The 21,536-nt window shown below is 44.2% G+C and overlaps 1 protein-coding gene and 1 long non-coding RNA gene across 5 annotated transcripts in view; both read right to left on the bottom strand.

Annotated features, from left to right (window-relative positions):
* The window catches only part of DGKH (diacylglycerol kinase eta), a 187,294-nt gene extending 179,232 nt beyond the window's left edge, over positions 1 to 8,062 (bottom strand). For 2 of the 4 annotated variants that reach the window (XM_086711431.1, XM_086711423.1), the window contains exons 1-2: positions 7,779 to 8,060; positions 749 to 973 (exon numbers count right to left, since the gene is read on the bottom strand). In XM_086711431.1, the coding sequence (XP_086567557.1) occupies positions 749 to 973; positions 7,779 to 7,838 (285 nt within the window). In that variant the 5' untranslated portion in view covers positions 7,839 to 8,060. Of the gene's footprint in view, positions 1 to 748; positions 974 to 7,778 lie in introns of all 4 variants that reach the window. The other 2 variants (XM_086711415.1, XM_086711439.1) reach the window with 2 other exon arrangements.
* A 2,661-nt stretch (positions 8,063 to 10,723) lies between these two features.
* Positions 10,724 to 14,136, bottom strand: LOC147584747 (uncharacterized). Its single transcript, XR_015252838.1, has 2 exons — positions 13,045 to 14,136; positions 10,724 to 11,422 (listed from the first exon to the last, which is right to left on the bottom strand). It is a non-coding gene; the product is annotated as an uncharacterized LOC147584747 (long non-coding RNA).
* Between the last annotated feature and the right edge of the window lie 7,400 nt (positions 14,137 to 21,536).

Here is a 21,536-nt window from a genome sequence, read left to right as displayed (position 1 = left end):
GTCAAGAGTCAAAAGCACCTGCTACATAAACAAGAGTTAACACAACATACTAAGTCCACATAACACAAAGAGGTTAATTTTCATTAAGTTAACCATCGCTGGTAAGATCTGAACTCTGCACTTAGCAGGAACCCACGACTCAAAAGCCTGGCTCGCTGTTGTGTCGCGCACGGTGTGTTTAACCTCGAACATCATTTACACAGGCAGCGAGCCTCGGCTTCTGCCTTCCAAAGGGCAGCGGGAGGCAAGGGGGGTGTCCGCTGTCACCTCCTCAAACAACCTTTCGGAGTGGGCCTGGGCCCGCGGGAAGGAAAGGTGGGGGGCTTCTTGCAACTCAGGCTGGTCGGCCTGCACTGGGCTCCCTACGCAATGCACATACTCCACCCAACCATTGCACGCAGGAAGGACAAAAAAAAAAAAACAGTCCTTTTAAGTTCCCTGAGTGGGAACTCTCAAGAGCGCTTCAGCATTTTCCCACGCTCCCGCCGAGCGGCTGGTTCCCTCTCCTCCACGTCGGCCGCCGAGCTCCCCGGGAGCCCACCCTCGCGGCCTCTCCCGCGGAGCCCGGGAATCCCTTCCTGCCGCGCGGCTGTCCAGCTCCCGCGGGCCCCGCCCCCGGGCCAGGCCCCGCCCTCACCTTGTGGCCCACGTTCCCGGGATCGCCGGCGCGCTCCGCGCGCTCCGGGCGCCCTCGCTCCTTTTCCCCGCCCCGCAGCTTCCCGCCGTCCGCGCTCCCCTTAGACCTCACCTTGGTCCGGATCTGCCCCGAGGTGGACACTTTGCGGATCAGTTTCTGGGGTCCCTCTTGCTCCGCTTCGCTGTCGGAAGAATCGTCTCCGGGCCCCGCCGAGGCACCGGCGGGGGCGACCGCGGCGCCGGCCCCGGCGGCCGCTCCTCCCGCGGCGCCCGGAGGGTGGTGCTGGCCGCCGGCCCCGGCCATCCTCTCCGATTCCTGCGGGGACACAGCACCGCCCTGCGGGGGCGGCGGCAGCGGTCAGTGGGTGCGCTCGGTCCGAGCCGGGCCCAGAGCCCCGCGCCCGGCTGCAGCCGCCATCTTCCGCTCCCCCAGCCGCCCCCGCGGGGAAAGGGTCGCGCGGGATCAGACGCCCTCCCGGCGGCCGCCCTCCAGGCCCCTCTGCCGGGCTCTGGCCAAAGCGGCGACCGCAGTGGGGCACGGGGGACGCGGACCCCGGCCCGCCTGGGACCCCTGCTCACCCAGCCTCGAGACGTTACAGGGTTCCTGACCCAGAATACGACTTGGCGCGGGTAGAGAGGATGGGAGTGACAGAGGGATAGGGGCAACCTACCACCTCTTGTGGGGTCTGGGCTCCCCAGGATGGACGGGAGGGCGGGGGTCGGGGGGCAAGAAATCTCCGCAGCCACCCTCCACAGGCCGGGCAGTGGCGATGCTCCCTCCCTCCCTCGGTTCACGGGCCGCTGGGGCAAGAACGGCCCTAGGAGTAGAAGGGGAACCTACAGCTTCCTCCCGACTCCCTTGGGTACACCCTGCCACCCCCTAGACCTAGAATCTCTCTCGAGTCTTGGGCCTTACCACACGGTTCCCACTGAATAAAAGTCCCTTCCGCCCCCTAGATGGATGGGCGCTGCCCCTTGTCAGTCTCACGACCCCCCAGCGCATCTCTGATGAACCATACCTCTCCCGCCTCTGCCTTGGGGTTCGGGTCCTTTCAGCTCTCCCGACCGCGGTGTTTAGTTTCTGGCCCACCCCCACCTCCATCCGGCGCACACGGAAGAGAAGAGCATTTTCCGGGAGGTTCCACTCCGCTCTGAGAACTTTTCGTTCAGAAAGAGCGATCCCTTTGGCTAACAGGAAACTGGGAAGGGCGTGGAGAGAGCGCAGAAACAGGAGAGCACACGCAGCCCAAGACCACAGAATGCAAAATAAATGTCTAAACTGAAGCGCTAAGCGAGACTGCCTGTAAGGAAACAATGCACTGAAGCCATGTGAACGCCAGTGCCCGAGCACGAAAACATTGGAGGTCCTGGGAGAGCCACTCCCTAACCCGGACCAGAGCAGGAGGAAACGGGATCAGCAGGCTGCAGCCACAGCTCACAACTCGTCCCAAGTGAGCTGGTTACGCGGGCACTGGGGCGCCTTGCGGCGCGTTCTGCATGCTCAGCGTCAAAGAACCCTTGTAGGTGTGGGAGGACTTGGGGGAGAAGATACTAAAATGACAGATTCCTCTTGTCATCCACAGAGAACTCTAAACTTAGCTGTATTTTTAAGTAGGGCAAAAGTCCCCGCCAGACTGTGGAGTCTCTTCACACTTGAGTAAAGCATTTAATCTCTTAAGCGTGTTCAAGTCCTTCAGTACCCATTCCTATTTTTTCGGTTGACATGGCCTTCTACACTTTCAGTTGACATGACCTTTAAGAGTCCTCCAAACTAGCATTCTGTTGGGGTTTTGTTTTGTTTTCTGGGTTTTTTTAGTTGAAATCTTCCAGTAATTTGGTTGCTATGTCAAAACTAATTTGCTATGTCAAAACTAACTAATAGACTAATATGTCTATTGGGGTTTTGTTTTGTTTTTTGGGTTATTTTAGTTGAAATCTTCCAGTAATTTGATTGCTATGTCAAAACAGTTCTAAGAGGTTATAAATTACAATATTCAATCCCAATACTGTATATCCACACTGTTCGTTAAAAGGTAAAATGTGATGGTTTGAATCTTCCAAGATAAGAGATTGATGCCTTGAAATACTAACTGATGGAAGCTACTTCTCTAGCTTCAGTTGTCTTCTTTAGGAAGGGAAGGAGCTAGGCAAAATAAACTTGGAGCTCTTATGGTTTGTAGGTATGTAATTCTATATCTACAAAGAGTATTTTGTCGTGAAGGGAATGCTTTAAGAGAAAAAGTGATCAAAATAATGGTCTTTAGCTCAACCTAATTGTTTGGTCAGTGAGGAGTCCAAAGGTTTGAAAGTGTAGCCAAGAACACCTAGTAAAGGGCCTTTTGAAAGAATAAACCTAGCTCAGACTCTTCCTTTAGTGTTAAGTGAGGCCCAAAATCATGAGCTGGGTCCAAAGTCAAAACCATGTGATTAGCTATTCTAATGTTCTACTCACTTTACTGCACCAACTTTTGTTATACAAAAGTTAGTCAATTATGTTTTTATTCATACTTTAGGCTTTCAAGTTTTGTATAGTAACATTTTCCTGAATCCAGGCTATTAAACTGACACTATTTTCACACCTATGCCCATTCTGTGGTCTGAATTAGAGATTCAATACATTTCTCATTCTCATTCAAACGCTGGTTGCTTACAGATATCTTAAGAGTTTCATGTGCAAGAGCTGGGCAATTAATACCTCAAAGTAAAGGTATTTATTACTCCATAAAAATTTACCATCAGTTATCCCTGCTCTTCAAACACTCCTGTAACAAGTTCTAAAACTTGGTGGTGACTTTGAAAGCATAGCCAGTCTTAGCCTACTCAGGCTAAATAAATTATCCCTGCTCTACAGTTTATAGGACACTCAGAGTGAAAATACCGTGTAGGCAAACGAAGGAATGTCACTTCATTTCCCACAAAAGGCAACTCATGAAAACCCTCTTTTCTTCTGAGATTGTTTCAAGTAATCCCTCATGTAAGGTACCCAATCCATTAGATTTTTCTCAGGTCTTATCCATAAATTAGAACTTCCCACAATGAATATCCAATCCTTATATACCTGCAATGCACTTCACTGCCCTTCAAAATATAATAGCAATGTCAAGAGCTCCATATTTTCAACCATTTTAATGTAGCTCAAAATGACAGCTGAAACAAATTTCAAATATGTAGTATATTGCATTATTTCTTTCATTGACAAGATTCCCTTGACTTTTTCCTTACTTGGTGTTTTCAGATAATTTCTTAGATGTGTCTTACATATTTCTTTTATTATTGTTACTTTGAAATCTTTGTTTGGAACATAACATATCACAAACACACTATTAAAAACTTGGACATAAGCCATGTAGACACTGCATTCAGGATGAAAGGGAAATAGAAGCTACCACTAAATTGGGTTTCTACTTTATAGGGCTTCCTGCCCCATTTAAAGAAATAAAAATTATTACACTCAAGATGTATAAATCACAGCCAATTCTCATTCTGATAACAAGTTTATGAATATTAACATATTCTTACTGATAGATATTTTTAATTATATTCTTCTTATTAAGCATTACTTATAAACAAGAGTTTAATATCCACTTGCAACTTTTAAATCCCATATATTCTGTGCTTTTATGTTAAACATTATATCACAAATACATAGAACTCTACCTTTATATACTGAAGAACCCAAGTTGGCACTTTCAAACAGTCACGTCCTAGGATGCACATTCCTAATCAATGGAAACCATGCAAAAAAGAACACTGCTGGCTGAATAAGTACAGGCCTGCTTCCATTCAAACTTTCCATAATATACTGTTACATATTTGGAACTTAACATTCAAAACTTTACTCCATTAAAATGTCCTTGGTTGTTACCTGAGTGAAAAAGATTTCCTATTAATCATGATATAACTTCATGTACCAATGGTCATCCCTGTGCCTAGGGCAAAACCCACTGTCATCTAGACCTAAGGCATAAATACGCTTATAGCCTCTCGTTTACATTTTTGCCCCTTTTCCTTTGGAACTCTTACTTTTCTAATTTTCCATTAGTTTTGAACAGTTTCATCAGAGCCAAGTAGACAAAAACCACATAAAAATAAAAACAAATTTTAGTAAGTAAAATGTACCCTAGGATCCTAGTATCACTGTCTAAGGACTACTTTGTAAATACTCCCACAATTTTTAAGTTTTGGCTAGAATTCAAACTACCCATCCCCTCACCCCCGCCCCAGGATATCATCTATGATACTTGGCTAAGTATCTTCCCACCCATCTATTCCCACCACTGAAATATTTTCGTACTGATTAGAAATTTAGGTAATGCCTCTATTTCCACTGATTTGATTGCATTCTAAAGCTAGCATTAAAGAAAATACACAGAAACCTGAATGTTAACATTTATCTTCTTTCAGGTCCAATGCCCTGGCTGGAGGAATGATAAGGCTGTTTATTTAAATGCCCTCACTTAACTAAATAATTTCATTTTATCTCCAAATATGAAAAATGTCATGAAGTCCAGTAACTGACTCTCAACTCCAGACATGGGTACATTGCAGGCCAGAAGTTCTGTTCTCTTTACTATTATTCAGCATCAGTACCTGAGATTATGTCTACTCTTTTGAGTAGATCCATGTAGAATCATGGAATCATATCATCATGTGTTAGGTTTCATCAAAAAAAGAATGAGGAGAGTAAATCCTTATAGGTATGCTATTATGCACAATAAGGAAGAATTCAGGGTCTGTGTAATGTGAATATTTCCTATTCAATATTAAATGTTCCTATTATAAATATAAATGAGTATACTTTTATGGTAAAGTATTAAAGTTGCCTATATTTGCAATCAAACAGCAGATCTTCAATAACTGCCAAATGGACTCCTAGTCAAAACAGACGTTCCTTAGTCCAAGGTCTTTGAGGATCCACAGATTGGGCTTCAGGAACTCTGGTTTGCTTGAAATATTATTATTGGTTTTATATGGCATGTTGCATAGGTACATCGTGGGGAGAGACTCCACAGCTTTGGTGAGATTCTTAAGGGGATCACCCAAGAGACACTGAAGAATCCCTGATTTTGAGGAATCTTGTGTCTTTAAATATATATTTAGATTCAGCTGATATTTCCTCCCTTAGATCCAAAGGTCTGAAATAATTAAAATTTAAGTATTCTTTTTTCCCTAACTTATCACCCCTTTTTCTCCTATACATCACTTTTCAGAAATTTGGGTAACATTTTTTTTTTAAAGAACTTAAATGAGACTTCCTCTTAGACTTTGTGGTCATACATGTATGCCCACAGGTTTTCAAATAAAATCACTTAAGTATCATTTTGTGCCACACATGTAAGACCTCTGAAGATTTTTTTTTTTTTTTGGACTATCTGAATATCAACTACTAACATATGAAACAAGATGTTCTGTTAAGAATGCATGCTTTGTGAGAATATAAGGATTAATGTCTGTGCTAACTGCTATATCCAACAGTCCCGGGACATAGTAGGTGCTGGATAAAATATCTGCTGAGTAAATAAAAGGGGCTTCAGTGTTTAAAGAAAAAAAAACCAATTTTTTTAAGGACAGTTCTGCAGTCTGGATAAAGTGTCATGGTTCATTCGTACATTCCTATTAGGGCTCTAGTTTTAAAGGCTAATACATGAGCGTTTTCATTTTTGTCACTTTAAATAAAGCAACATTAGAAGTTTTTCTCTACTTTTCTAGGCACAAAGTAGTTCTGCCATCAGTACCCTAGAGCAAAATGAACTTAAAAGGGTACTTTTCAATGTGATTGGTGTTGGCTTACAGCATCCAGGTTCAAAAGATACTTCATATAGGAAAGTTTAAAAGTAAAAAAGTAACAAAATCAGGTCAGTAAGTTTAGTTCTCAATGGTCTTTGATTTAAACTTCAAAACTGAACTGTAGTTTTAGTTTCAGGAATAATTTAATCCCCAGTGATAACCACAGAAGAAATACGAGCAGATGGGCCAACCTAAGGACATGTTCAAATTTACAAAAGCAAAGACAGCTGCAGATACAGATGGATCAGAGTCCAAGGACACTTCTGAAAGGTCGGGAAACAAGAGGCAGAGAAACGTATTTGGGCAAAGGAGCTGAGGGTGTAACACACTCAGAAAAGAAAAAGGAAAACCAAGCCTGGCACCTGACCTAGAAGCTCTTAACAGGCAGGGGGCCAGCCTGAGCAGACACGCAGAGTCCCTGGGAAAAGAGCATCCGAACACGTTGAACAGAACACGGGTGAGGCCAGAAATTTCAGACGAGGCTTTCCAGATAGGCTCAAGAATTTCACCCAACACGGAGTAGCAAACATCGAGGCAGGGCGTGGAGAGCCAAAATTCGATGCCAGGGAAAAGGCAGCCCACACAGGATTACAGAGCTCTGAGTGAGACGGGGATTCCGGGGTAAAATCCCTGGAGGGATGTGAGATGGTTCTGACTGAATTAGAAGAAAGAAGGAAGTTGGAGGAGTTTGAGGGAACAAATCCAAAGCCCCCCGGTCTCCTCCTCCTTATCCTCAAACACACAAAACACACGCACACGCTCCTCTCGGTCCCTAAAATTACCCAACCTCCGGGCTGCAAGTGAAGTGAGATCAAGGTTAGCTTCTCACTCCATCCCTGCCAAAACCCTTGAACCCTGGAAAAGCCGGGGCTGTAGCGGCTAGCGGGAGGCGTGGCTCCAGGCTCCCGGCCGGGAACAGCCTCCGCCGCCGGCGGTCCTTAGGAACCTGCGCGCCCAGGTGACGGCCGGGGCGCGGTCTCTGGAGGGAAGAGCGGTCCCTCCCGGCCCTAACGCTGACCCCACCGTCGGGTTCCTCCTCTCCCTCCTCCAACCCCCCTCCCCCCGGCTCTAAAATCAAGTCAGAAGTTGAGAATTCGATGGAGCAACGGAAACGGTCCTCCGAGGGCCGTCGTCAGCGGTTTGCCAGCGGCCGGCCCCACGGGGAGAGCCTCCGCTGGCCGGACAAAGGCGCTCCGGGCGGCGCGCGAGTAGGAGCCCGGGCGGCGGAGGAAGCGCTGCCCCGGCTGGGAAGCAGCTGGGGACCTCATCCCGGGCCATTTCCTGAACGGAACCCGGCCCGGGCGGGGGGGAGCAGAGGAGAAGCGGGAGGGGGTGGGCGCGGGCGCTGTACCCACCGGTTCCTCCCAGGCCGGGCTGCGGGCGCCGGGCGCGGGGCGCACGTGCTGCGGCTCCATCGCGCCGCCCGCGCCCGCCGGCCGCCCGGGCGCGGGGACCCGGGCCCCCGCCGCCGCCGGGGCCGCTGGATGCGCTTCCCTCGCCGCGGTCCTCTCGGCCGCTGCCGCCGCCCCGGCTCCTGCCCGGGGCCAGCCACCGGCGCTCCCGCCGTCTCCGGCTTCCGCCGCGCTGCGCTCTCCCGCCCCCGCGCCGGTCCCTTCCTCCTCCTCCACCGCCTCCTCCTCCTCCTCCTTCTCCTCCACCTCGGTCCAGCTCCAAGCGGTCCGCTCCCCGCCGCCGCTGCCACCGCCTCCCACGGCCACAGAATCCGCCCCTCGCTCCTTCCTCCGCCCCCGGCTCCCTCCCCTTTTCCTCCCCGCTTCCCGCCCCTCCCCCCCCGCCGCCCCCTCCTCCCAGCGGGCGGCCCGGGACGCACGTGACCCCCCTGTCAGGCCTTATAAGGCGCGGAACCGAAAGCGGCCGCCGGGTGGTCACGGGCACCGGGCGGCCCGGGGGGCAGGAGCGGCCGTTCCCGGGGCCGGGCGCCGAGCCCGGGCGCGCTGGGAGCGGCGGGGAAAGCCCGGGCTGGGCGGGCCGACGCGCCGGCCACGGGAGCGGCGGTGGCTGAGAGTCCCGGGAGACGCCTCCCAGCGCCCCTCTCCCTCTCTCCCTCTCCCGGTGCTTGCAGCCCGAGCCCGCCTCCCTCCGAACGCCGGCTGCCGGTGCTGCGGGCACCTCCCCCTCCTCCGGGCGCCGAGGCTCGAACGAAGCCACACTGGACAGTTACCGACTTCCACAGAGCAAGGGAACTGCACTCCAGAGCCGCTCCTGAACCAGCTGTGCAGGGATGGTTTATTCTCTGTGATGTTAAAGAGATTGCAGATGGGTTAGCATCTGCAGGAGGGTTGAAGCTTGAAGGAGTGCTTCTTTTACTCATGTTTAATGATTAACGGTTTCGTGGAAAGAACAGGCTACGGAGTCGATCTGCCTTCCAATTCCAGCAATACATTCAAATTTGGGAAAGGGACTGGCTCACAGTGAGTGCTCAGTAAATGTCAAGTCGCCTCCTCCAGCCTTTGAAAACAACGTTACAAATGGCGTTTCTGATCATCTTTGTGGCGTAGAAATCGGTTTCCATCTAGTTCCAAGCCAAGAATGGCTTTTCACAGGTTATTCCCTAGCTTGGACTTGAGGCTTCTTCTATCAGCATCTTCCCAGGGCTCTTAATCATGTCAAACACATTCACGCATTTTAAAAACAAACTGCAAAAATTAAAAAAAACACACAACAACAACAACACTTACTTGATCCAGTCCCCACCTTCTCGCAGCCAAGCTCTTTTGGAGATAAACACCTGTTCTCATTATTTTCACATCCATTTCTTAATCTACCCCTCATTCTTCCCTGCAGACCAACTTTCACGAGGTGACCCTGACAAAGGTCACTTATGGCTTTAAAAAGGCCCTAAACAAGTATACTGTTGTTGTTTTTATTTTCAATTCTCTTCTTAATTAACCTATCTGTAGTGTTTGTCATTGGGGACCAGACTTGAAACTATCTCTTCCATTGGCCCCTATGACACTTCGTCTCTAAGTTCTCTGTTTCATGCTCAGCCTTCTTGCCACCTCTTACATGTTGGAGTGGCTAAATAATCTGCCCTTGGTCGGTTTCTAACACTGCTTGGTCTTTCCACACAGCACCCATGACTTCAACTACCAACCATGTGCTGATAACTCATAAACGTCCACCCCTATCCCAGATCTCCAGTTCTGTAAAGCCAATTTCTTACCAGAAATTTCTATCCAGACATCCCATGGGCCTTAAACTCAGCTTGACTAAAACAGAAGTTAATTTTCCTGCCAGCTGGCTTTTCTCTGTAGTCTTATGCTCTCAATAAATACCTTCACGATCCACCTAGTTATCTAAAGGAGAAATCTGAAAATTGTCCCAGGTTCCTTCTTCTCTCTCCCATTTGCCCCCTCCACACACCAGAGGTTCCTGTATATCACCTTCCCTCCAAAGTCACTGTTCTTGTCTGGTTTCAGAGCCTGTGTTTCAAGCCCCTGAAACATTGCATTTCTTCCCTTATTAGTCTCACTGCCTCAAAGCTGGTAGGACCTTCACCCCTGCCATCTCTCACATTGTGGCCATAGTAAACCTTCTAAAATACAAAACTGAGTGGGTCATTCCCTGGATAAGCCCTTCAAATGACTCCCCATTACCTGTAAGATGAAGTCCTAGTATCTTAGCCAGTACCTATTTCTCCAGTCTTATCAAACAACTCTGAGGTCCTTGCATGCAGTTCCCTGTAAGGCCACTTAATTTTATGCTGTGCTCTCTCATGGGATGCCCTTCCTCTTACTCAGCCTGTCCAAACACCTGCTCATCTTTCAGGATGCAACCTAAGGGCCGCTTCGTTATGAAATCTTTTGACACTGCTGCAGGTTAGAACTAGCCACTCACTCTAGATGCAATGCACATCCCCTACCCCATTGCAACGCCTTGGAAGATTTTATTAAACTCATTTTTTTAACATATAATATCCCTGATGACAAGTATTATGACTGACTTATCTCCATCTTCCTAGTTCTCAGTACAGTTTCTGCTGCATCAAAGGTGCTCAGTAAATGTTGAATGAATTATGTGATAGAATTTGAGTTTGATCTTTTAAGGCTATAGAAAATCAGTTTCCTGGGCGACTGGGTGGCTCCCTCGGTTGAGCATCCAACACTTGATTTCAGCTCAGGTCATGATTTCATGGTTCTTGTGAGATCCCGACCCAAGTTGGGCTCTGTGCTGACAGGGCAGAGCCTGCCTCTCTCCCTCTCTCTCTGCCCCTCCCCTGCTCTAAATAAATAAATAAATAAATAAATAAATAAATAAATAAATAAATAAATAAATAAAATTTAAAAAAAAGAAAATTAGTTTCCCATCATTATCTCATTTAATTCTCACATTTCAGCAAATAAAATATCATCAACTGTTATAGAGATGGAAATTGAAACTAGACAAGAATAAAGCAATTTGCCCAAGGTTTCAACTGTATAAATCGCAAAGCAGGACTATAATCCAGTTACCTAGGCAAATTCATTACATGTTTATCTGTTCATTGTTTTTCACCTTAAATTTATTTTGCATGATACCATAGCTTTCTTTTTGTTAGTAGTTGCCTGGTATATATCTTCTCATCTCTTTATTTCCAACCATTCTTAGTCACTATGTTTTAAGTATGTCTTGTAAAAAACAGTTGAATTTCGGTATTATTAACTCATTCTGAGAGTCTGCCTTTTATTTTAATCAGTTTTCATTTATCATGTATATTAATTAGGGTAAAGGGTTATTGTAAGAAAGAGATCTTCCTCTCTGACTCCTCTGAAACATAATGTTTATTTCTCTCTCCTGAAACAGTCTTAGGATAAGTGGTCCAGGTTGTCAGGGTGGCTCCTCTTGACTAAAACAGAAGTTAATTTTCATATCTCTATTCCATTCCTCAGAGCATTGCCTTTATCTACGTGGTAGAAGCTTCTTAAGGCCTGGATCCAGAAGTGACACACTTCTCATTTGCTCATATCCCATTGGCCAGAACTTAGTTACTTAGTCACACCTGGTAGCAAAGGAGCAGGAAAATGGAGCCATTATCTGGGCAGCCATGTTCCAACCACAACTCTATTACAATGAAAGACAGAAAACAGATTTTAGTAAAAACTAGCATTCTCTTTACATCATGAATACCCTCTTTGGATTTATTACCACCTTCTTGTTTCATATTTATTTAATTTTCTTTTTCTTTGCTTTCTTTTTTTCTCCTTTCTTGCTTTCTACTGGATTAATTGAATTTTCTTTCATTTACTCTCTTTTTCTAAACACTCCTAGTGTTTTGGAATTTATACCTTTTATTTCAATCCTCAGTGATTACCTTTAAAATAGTAACATTTATACCTAACACCCAAGATTCCATCAGTATCTTTAACTCCTTCCTTTAAAGATAATCTTAAGCAACAAAAATAAATAAAATACTTTAACTCCCAATTCCCCTCCTATAAACTATGTATTGCTATCTAGCATTGTTTAATTTCCTATTTATTTTTCAATTCTTTACTAAATTAGTCATCACCATTACTACTTTTATAATTATTTAACTAATTTTCCCAACATATTTCATCAGTGTGTTTCCTTACTATTTGCTCTTTTTATCCCATTCTCTCCTCCTGGGCTCAATTTATGTCTTGGTGAAGCATGTTCTTTAGTATTTTTTTCATCATATCTGCTAGTAAAATTCTCTGTTTCATATAATCACTCTCATTTTATTTTCTCTCACATTCTTGAATCAGAATTTCATCAGCTAAGGAAATCTAAGTTGACAATTATTGACTTCAACACCTCGATGTTTCTATTTCATGCCTTTCTGGCATCTACTGTGGGTGATTAGAAGTCTGGTCGGTCTCATTGTTATTCCTTTATTATAGATTCTTTTTTCACCATAGTACCAATATTTTCTTTTTTTCCCCCAGTTGATGTTTACATTAGTGATTTGTGTCTAGGTGGATTTGTTTTTTAGATATCTTATTTGGGACTTGATATGCATCTTCAACCTGAAGACTCAAGTCCTTCTTCAGTTTTGGACAATTTTCAGCCCTTATGTGCTTCAAGTATTCCTCCCCCGCACCCCAACTCCCACCCCATGCATTTTTTGTCTCTATTTTATCTTTCTGGAACTCCTATTAAATAGGAGTTTGAGTTTCTCTTTTTCTCAGGTCTTCATTTTTCTTTCATATTCCCCTCTTATTCTCTATGCTGACCTTGGGTGATTTTCTCAGATCTCTCTGATTCTCTTGCTCAGATTCCCCTTGCAGTTGTATTATATAGTCTTTAAAATGGACAATGAATTTAATTTGTTTACATTTCTAGAATTTTTGTTTCTTTTCTTTTCAAATCTACCTGTTCTTTTTTTCATAATATCTTACTTTCGTATTAGTCTATCCTTTTCCTTTATCCCTTTGAACATTCTAAACACATTTACTTAAAAGTCTTTCAAACTGTTCTAATATAGCACACTTATCATGATGAGTAAGGCATAGAATTATTGAATCACTATATTGTACACCTGGAACTAATAAAACAATGTACATTAACTATACTGGCATTAAAATTAACAACATAATTTAAAAATTGTTCTAATATCTATAGTTAAAATAGAGTATCAATTCTCCCATTTGTTGCACTTACTGAGTCACAAATGTGGTGGCCTGTTTCCTTGTGTGCTTTATAATGTTTCGCTGTGAGTTCCTCTTCAATGGGACTTGTTTTCCGTGATGGTTATGCACACCCTATGAGGTGTTACATTTGACTCTGCCAGGGACCTGTAGGTTGTCCTGGCTCACTGTGAATAGCAGTGGATGCTAGGAGACTCAGGCAGATGAGGGCTGGCACAGCCTGGGGCTCCTAAGGTCTCTCTCACTCTTTCTAATAGGCTTCTCCACTACTCTTCTCGGTATGGTGGCTTCAAGATATCTGGTTTGACTTCTTATATATAGGATCAGGGTTCCCAAGGTGTGTGGCAAGAGGGAGCAAGCCAGATGGATGCTATATTCTATTATGACCTCACCTCAGAAATCACATAGCATCACTTTCACCAAATGAATTGGAGTTGTTGCAAAACCCTGCCCAGTTTCAAGGGTATGCAACGTACAGGTCTCAAACTTGTCAGTGGGAGGAGTATCAGAAACACTCGAAGAGAAACGTTTGGGATGAGACATACATACTTGTGCAGTCCTCTTTGGAACATACAATCTCCCATAATGGTAGATCTCAGTAAGTTTCAGGTTCGTGTTTCTCGGCAACCAGAGGTTCATTCTCAAGTTAGATTATATTCACAGAGGGATATTCCTCATCTCTGACCCAGCACCTGGAGGACATGAGTTATCATTCATGAGGAATACAGCCAACTAAAATGCAGGCATAGAGTCCTCTTCACATTGAAGAAACACAGAGCAGATCTTTTATGGAGCATATTGGAATCTAACAAAACTTCCCAAAGAAGTAATCTGATAAAGATTCTCTGCTTAAGGATTGTACTTGAGGGTTGCCTGGATGGCTCAGTCGGTTAAGCGTCCAACTTCAGCTCTGGTCATGATCTCATGGTTCGTGAGGTCAAGCCCCACACGGAGCTCTCTGCTATCATCACAGAGCTCACTTTGAATCCTCTGTCTGTCCCCCTTTCTTTCTGCCCCTCCCCTGCTTGTTCTCTCTCTCTCTCAAAATAAATAAACTTAAAAAAAATAAGGATTGTACTTGAAGCAAGTCTATAAACAGATTACATCTTAGTAATACTGTACCTACCTAAGACAAGAAATAGAAACTGCAGCCCTCATTCCACTTTATCAAAGTAGTGTGGGGCACACAAAAAGAAGAGCCATAATAAACCCAACTCTCTGTGGGTCACATTGGCTGTTATACCTGCTGCCTTAATAAAAGCACCCTTTATGGTTCTTCATGTAGCAGGGTGCTGGGGGGTGTTTTCTGTTTATTACAGACCACAACTTAAGTGTACAAATTATACAAATGATTTTATCTCATTCTTCTGCCCTCATCCCACACAATATCAAGAGAAAAACATCTAAAAATAATTAAACATCTGTTGACTGTGAATCTAAGGATACTAAAAATACAAGTGAAAAGGGGACCTGGGTGGCTCAGTCGGTTAAGCGTCCGACTTTGGCTCAGGTCATGATCTCGCAGTCTGTGAGCCCGAGCCCCGCGTCGGGGTCTGTGCTGACAGCTCGGAGCCTGGAGCCTGCTTCGGAATCTGTGTCTCCTTCTCTCTCTCTCTGCCCTTCCCCAACTTGTGCTCTGTCTCTCTCTATCAAAAATAAATAAATGTAAAATTAAAAAAAAGAAAAGAAAATGTAGTTTTTAAAATACAGTGTATAAATAAAATGTAAATATTATGTGAATATGTATTAAGAAGTTTGGCAGGATATACCTCAAGGTGTTTAGTGATTATTCTCAGGCAGGTGGATTCCATAATCTCAGATATTTATTCTTTCTTTTTGATGTCTGGTAGGATTATGCATATTCTTTGACTTTCTTATTTTCCCCACAATAAGTATTTATTGCTTTTTAGAGAAGAAAAGTGTTAATAATTGATCATATTTAAGTTAATAAAAATCAGTATATTTAGGGAAATATAAATCCTTAAATGCACAAAAAGAGGTATACTGAGACTAGGGAATAAAGCAGAGGAAAACTGCAAATAACAGGGGCCTAGGGCTATGTCTTCTAGGCCAGATGAGGGTGAAGAGTTGGGTCTAAAAGTTAAAATAAAATGTGACAAATTTCATTGTGACTCAAACTGGTGAATTGTGGGGTTCCCACCAAGTGAGCAGAGCCGAGGATGGGGCTTTTGTGATCCCTGAGAATACATTCAGTGGACTTCACCTGGGTGGTGGCAGGTGCCCAGCCCCTTTACATTCAAGGTCAGAGTTCTAGATCCCAGAAGGAGGCTGTCAAGAACCAAGTATCAGAAATCAATCAAAAGAAAATGCTGGGAACTGGGGCAACAGACACGAAGGGAACGCTGACCAGGCAGCCCAGCACCCAATTCAGTGGCCCTCAGGGATGTGCGATCGGGGGCCAACAGGCTAGAGAGGGCAATGGGAGCCAGTGGTCAGTGGTGGCCTTCAACACTGGGGGATACAAGCAGTGAACCTCAACAAAGCTACCCAGATTAAGGGACTAACATTTTTACAGTGGTTTTCTCAGAGCAGATTAAGAGGATAGTAAAACCTTGGACTGCAAGTAACTTGTTCTGTGAGTGTTCCGCAAGATAAACAAACATTTCTAATAAATTTTAACTCAATAAACGAGCCTGTGTCTTGCAATTCAAGTAGTACGTGACGCGGAACGTCACATGATTACAAGTGAACCAATGGTTCCTTCTCTCTCTCTCTCTCTCTCTCTCTCTGCGGGATTGTGGGTGATTGTCTCCCATGCTTGGATGCTTGGTCTCAGGCCATGGTGTTTGGCAGAAATCAGTGATTTTTCAGAGTGTTGGAAGGTGCCCAAAACTGGTACTAGTGTATTTTTTTTTTTTTTTTTTTTTTTGGTCACTTCAAAGCACCAATGGACAGTCCTTTGCTTTTCCATACAAGAGTAAGCTTAGGAATGATTTGCTTCTTTCTTGATCAGGCATCCTGCAGATACAGACCCTTTCCTCTGCTGCCTTATTACCAGTTACATTAAATACAGTATATGACCAGAGTTTACTAATTCTGTACTCTAGTCAACATCCGTGTGAGCATATACAAAGGCCCCCATGCAGAAAAAGATTCCATTGAGCTAATAGATAGCAGTGATTCTGTTGGTGATAGTGGAAGTCGTCCTACACAATAACCCTCCTCTCTCTCGTCTCCCTCACACCAGCCACAAAGGTTTTCAAATGTAAGTGCAGGTTAATTTGTTTATTTTCTTTATATTTTGTATTTTCTTTATTATTTTGTATTGTAGCATTAAAATCATTTTTATATGAATATTTTTGGGTTGTGGAATGAATCATGTAAGTTTCCATTGTTTCTTATGGGGAAATCCACTTTGATATATACAAGTGCTTTGGATTACAAGCATGTTTCTGAAATGAATTATGCTCCCAGACCAAGGTTTTACTGTACTTTCTTTTGGAAAACTATACAAGGAAGAGATGAAGGCAAGGAGAGTGAGGTCTGGCATCTTGTCATTTGAGGAACACTAATATTTAGTGGAAAGCACGTGCCATCTGCTGTTAAAGAGAACTGTGCTCAAACTCCTGCTCTTCTACTTACTAACCTGAGACCTTGGGCAAATTGTTTCCTCCATTGTGAAAGGAGCATAATAATACCAATTTCTCAGTACTGTTTAAGGGACAAGTGAAATCTTGTACTAAAAACATCTGGTATAGTATAGGTGCTTTTTACACACGCGAAAGTTCCAGCTGAAAAGGAAAAGAAATAAGGGGAAAACTACTTTTCTAAATCTATGTCACCTAGATTAGATGGGGAACATTGTCTTTCATTCCTTCATGGGGGATGTCATACAGTCTTTGACATCAGCAGCTACCGGAATGAGAAAACCATAGATTTTTCAAAAGTTTGCACATAACAGGTTTTTAAAAGTGCCTTTTAGGTACGTGACACTTGGCTTTGATCATCACAACAACAACATGAGGTAATTGTCATCAGCCCCATTTTACAGATGAGGAGAGTAACGTTCAGGGATTGAGCAATTTGCCTGAGGTCACAGAACTTGTCAGAGCTATAGAGCTAGCATGTGGAATTCTCACCATGTAAAGGTCCCATGAAAGAGGTGGAAGAAGGATGAAGAAACAGAGATACAGAGGAAGGACCAACAAGGACCATGGACTACATACACCTCAAGAATTTTGCTGGGGGAAGTTAGCGCCATTTTACAGCATGGGGAAATAAACAACTGTTTATAGAGTGGGCAGGAATTAGTCCAGGGGAAATGATGGAATGCCAGAGAGAGAGAGACTAATTCCTGGGAAAAGATCTGATGCACAGGTTGAGGAATAAGGCTTCTGAAACCCTGCTTCTTCAGAGCCAAGAATAAAGGAGTCAAGGAAGAAAAACACGCCATAAATGTTGACTGTTATGAGCTGACTGGCATCCAGGTCCAAAGTGTGTATTTCTTTCCTGTCACCCCAGGGTACAGCAACTGCCCGCAGTACAAAGGTCTTAGACTGGCTGGATCCATTCTTGGTCCTTTTCCCAGACTCTTGCACATCAGGCCCACTTTCCTAGACACTGCTTTGACTCTGTCTCCGGCTCCACCACCTTTCCACCCTACCAGGGGCCTGGCCAGTCTACCTTGGGTGCCCCTTCCTCTCCTCCACCTTTCCAACTCTAGCCTTTTTAGTCCAGAAAGGGACCTGCAGAATCACAAGCAGATAATGGGATGGGAGCTCGGGAGCCTTTCCTGACCCAGCTGGCGTTGCCTTACGTCTCTGCCACAAGTGGGTCCCAGTTGCACCCAAGCCCAGAGCAAAGTACCTGCCATTCTGTCTGCCCAGTCCCGCCTCTCCCCCTTACCTGGCCCCGCTCCTGTGAGGCTGGCAGCAGTCTGGGGATCACAAGGATGGTGGCCAAAGGTGTAGGGAAAGGGTGGAAACTGGAGCTTGAGGACTGGGGCTGTTTGCATTTAATCTTCATGGGGATGGGGGCCGTGTGCCCTGCAGCAAGTCAGGGAGGATATCTTGGACCCCTAAATCCAATGTGAAAATCATTTATTTTTTTAATGTTTATTTATTTTTGAGAGAGACAGAGACAGAATGCGAGTGGGTTAGGGGCAGAGAGAGAGGGAGACACAGAAGCAGAAGCAGAAGCAGGCTCCAGGCTCTGAGCTGTCAGCACAGAGCCCGATGCGGGGCTCGAACTCACAATCCGTGAGATCATGACCTGAGCTGAAGTCGGACGCTCAACCGACTGAGCCACCCAGGAGCCCCTAAAATCATTTAATGACACCTCTGCGTTTTGTGTCACCAAGGAAGTGTATCAATACCTTACGTTTTAATTTCTTTACCAATAAGAGTTCATTGAACACTTACTTTGTGCAAATCATTAACATTGGCTTGTTCAGAATCATGTTAAACAGTTCTCATTAGGTAAGTGTCTCTGGTCACAAGGTGTGGAACTTTTAGAACTTTACAAACGGTTAGACTGAAGTTAAAGTTATAGTTCATTTCGTGTCTTATTTACCCATGCAATGTGTTTGAATGTGTTAAAGAAAAATGTTTTTTAAATCATGGTTATTCCATGCATGCATGCATTCATTCACTCACTCATTCATTCAACAAATATGTGTTGAGAACTTACTACACCTGAGGCCTGGTACCAGGGAGACATCTGTACTTTTATAAAATAGTGTGGTAAGCGCCACGATGCAGGGAGTACTGGAGCACATAGAAGCGATGCGCAAAACCATCCTGAGTCATCAAGGGAGGCTTCCTGGAGGAAGTGACATGGAAAGTGAGACTTAACTCTTATGAATTAGCTAGACCACGTTGGATAGGGAGGGGCTGTGAGGCAGGAAGCCGTCCTGTGGGGGAAAAGGAACTCTTTATAAAAGTCTAGAGGCAAAAGAGAGCTCTGCTGGTTCTTTCAAGTTCTGAAAAGAATGGTAATATTATTGTTAACTATAGCATGAGGCAGTGAATGTGAGATGACACTGAAGAAGTGAGCATATGATGGATCATGAAGGGCTTAATACAGCAGCAAAGACTTTATGGGTTCACATCTTTAACACAGTAATAATAGCAAGCAGTGAGCACATCAGTTGATTGACTAATTAATCCTTTTAACTCCTAGAAGGCAACGGAGGTTGGATTATCACAATTTACTATCTTCCATATCGAATACCCTGATATTATGTCTTCAAAACTAGAGGGCACAGGTACCATTTTAAAATATCTACTTCTCTTCTCTAATTTCTTTTTTAAATAAAGGCTGAAGGAGTGGAGAATCACAGGAATGATGATTGAAGGGGGAGGGAGCCATTTTGAACAGGCTTAGAAATCATCTGACTAACCAGTCTGGCATCTTTGAAGATCTAGAAATTAACAGTTTCCTCCAGGGCAGAGTAAGAAATACATGCTGGAACAGGCTTTACCCTTTGGAGAGCGGGTGAAGGATGAGGTTGGAAACTTATTTCAAACACAAGATTCTTATAATTTCATTTTTTAAAGCACACTGCTTTGAATAAAGAAATCAAAATGAACAAACAATTGCAGGTTCGACTGGCCTATTATTAGAATATGATATTCTTGCCTCACAATCTAAAAAAATACCCTGTCTATGACTAGACATCAGATGAATGTACCTTCAGAGTGAACTTTCCTGAAGAGAAATTTCCTGTTGGAATCAGTCAGTGACTAGGCTGCAGAATTAGTCATGTTGTTTAATTTGTTTAAGCATATCATTAACAAGATTAAAAGCTTTCCAAAAGCCGGGATTGAAGGTTAAGGGTCATTAGCATTAAACGCTTACACTCCAAAAAAATGAAGTGGTGATTTATGATATTAATATTCTAATGTTTTGTTGTCAGTATTGAGGATAGGCATAGGTTAGGTTTCTCAGTGAACAGAGAGAAAAACAGACCAATTATGCTGCCTCACCATGGCCAGCCCTCCCGGAAGATTCTTCAGAGATTAAAAAAAAAAAAAAAAAAAGGGTGGAAAGGAGCAGTGTGCCTCTGAATTACTATGAAGCTTTGTCCCAAACTGTGATGAGGTCCTTTGCTAAGCTTCGGTGGGCTAAGGCAGGTCTAGAGTCAAAGGCCTTCTTCCCCTGCTACTCTAATGGTGAGGAAAGAACAGTCCAAAGAAAATAGTCCCTATTTCCTCACCTCTCCTTAACCCATTTCTAATCCAGCTCTCTGTCTTTCCCCCACGACAGAAGCTAGTCTTGTCAAGCGCACCGTCATCCTCCATGTTACCAAATCCAATGGATACTTTTTGGTCCTCACCTCACTTAGCTTTTCAACAATACTTGACCTTTCAACACAGTTGATCACACCCTATGTTTTAAAATACTCCCTCCTCTTGGGGCGCCTGGGTGGCGCAGTCGGTTAAGCATCCGACTTCAGCCAGGTCACGATCTCGCCGTCCATGAGTTCGAGCCCCGCGTCGGGCTCTGGGCTGATGGCTCAGAGCCTGGAGCCTGTTTCCGATTCTGTGTCTCCCTCTCTCTCTGCCCCTCCCCCGTTCATGCTCTGTCTCTCTCTGTCCCAAAAATAAATAAACGTTGAAAAAAAAATAAAACAAAAACAAAAAAAAACTCCCTCCTCTTGACTTCTATGTTTACAGAGAACCATGAAACTACCCTCGTTTCCTTTTCTTCCCACCTCACTGGGCATTCTTTCTCAATCTCCTTGGCTGGCTCCTCCTTTTTAGCTCAAACTCTGAATGAGATGAGTTCCAAGGCTCAATTTTAGGCCTCTTTCTCTTCTCTATCTATACCTTCTTCCCAGGTGCTTTTGTTGGGTCTCATGCCTTGACTTTTAAATTATATGCAGAGGACATCTGTATTTATATTTCCAACCTGACTCTTCCCCAAGCTCTGTTCTTATACACCCACCTACATACTTGACATCTCCATTTAGGTATCTAATATGTGCATTAGGCATAATATATCCAAAATAGCTTTCACCTATAAACTGCTTCTCTCTCATACCAGTAAAAAATACCAATATTCACACAGGAACTCAAATAAAAGACCTAAAATGAGTCCTCTTTTCCCCCTAACTCCCATATCCAGTCCATCAGCAAGTTCTGTCAACTTTTCCTCCAAAATTGATCTATCCATTTCTAGCTGTCCCTACTTTCCTTTCGTGTGAACCACCACAATCTCTTACTGATTATCGTGCTGGTCTCTTAACGGGCCTCCCTGCTTCCACTATTACCCCTCCTGTACAATCCACATTCAATACAACAGACGGAATGTTTTTGGGTTTTTTTACAGCATAAATCAAGTCATGTCAGTTATCTGCTTAGCATTTACTAATGGTTATGAACACTACTCCGAAGATATTTGAAATTCCAAAATTCTCAGGGTCCTTTCACTGTCACCTGCCTACTTTTCTGATCTGATGTCATACCACTTCCACTTCATTCTCTGTACCCCAGTTACACCGCCCTTCTCGTTCCCCAAACATGTCATGTCCTGTCTTGGCAT

The sequence above is a fragment of the Puma concolor genome, chromosome A1, assembly GCF_028749965.1.
Source record: "Puma concolor isolate L17-30 chromosome A1, mPumCon1.1.hap2, whole genome shotgun sequence".
In the NCBI taxonomy this organism is placed as follows: Eukaryota; Metazoa; Chordata; class Mammalia; order Carnivora; family Felidae; genus Puma; species Puma concolor.
The sequence above is the reverse complement of the archived record's forward strand: the minus strand, read 5'-3'. Positions and strand labels throughout refer to the sequence as shown.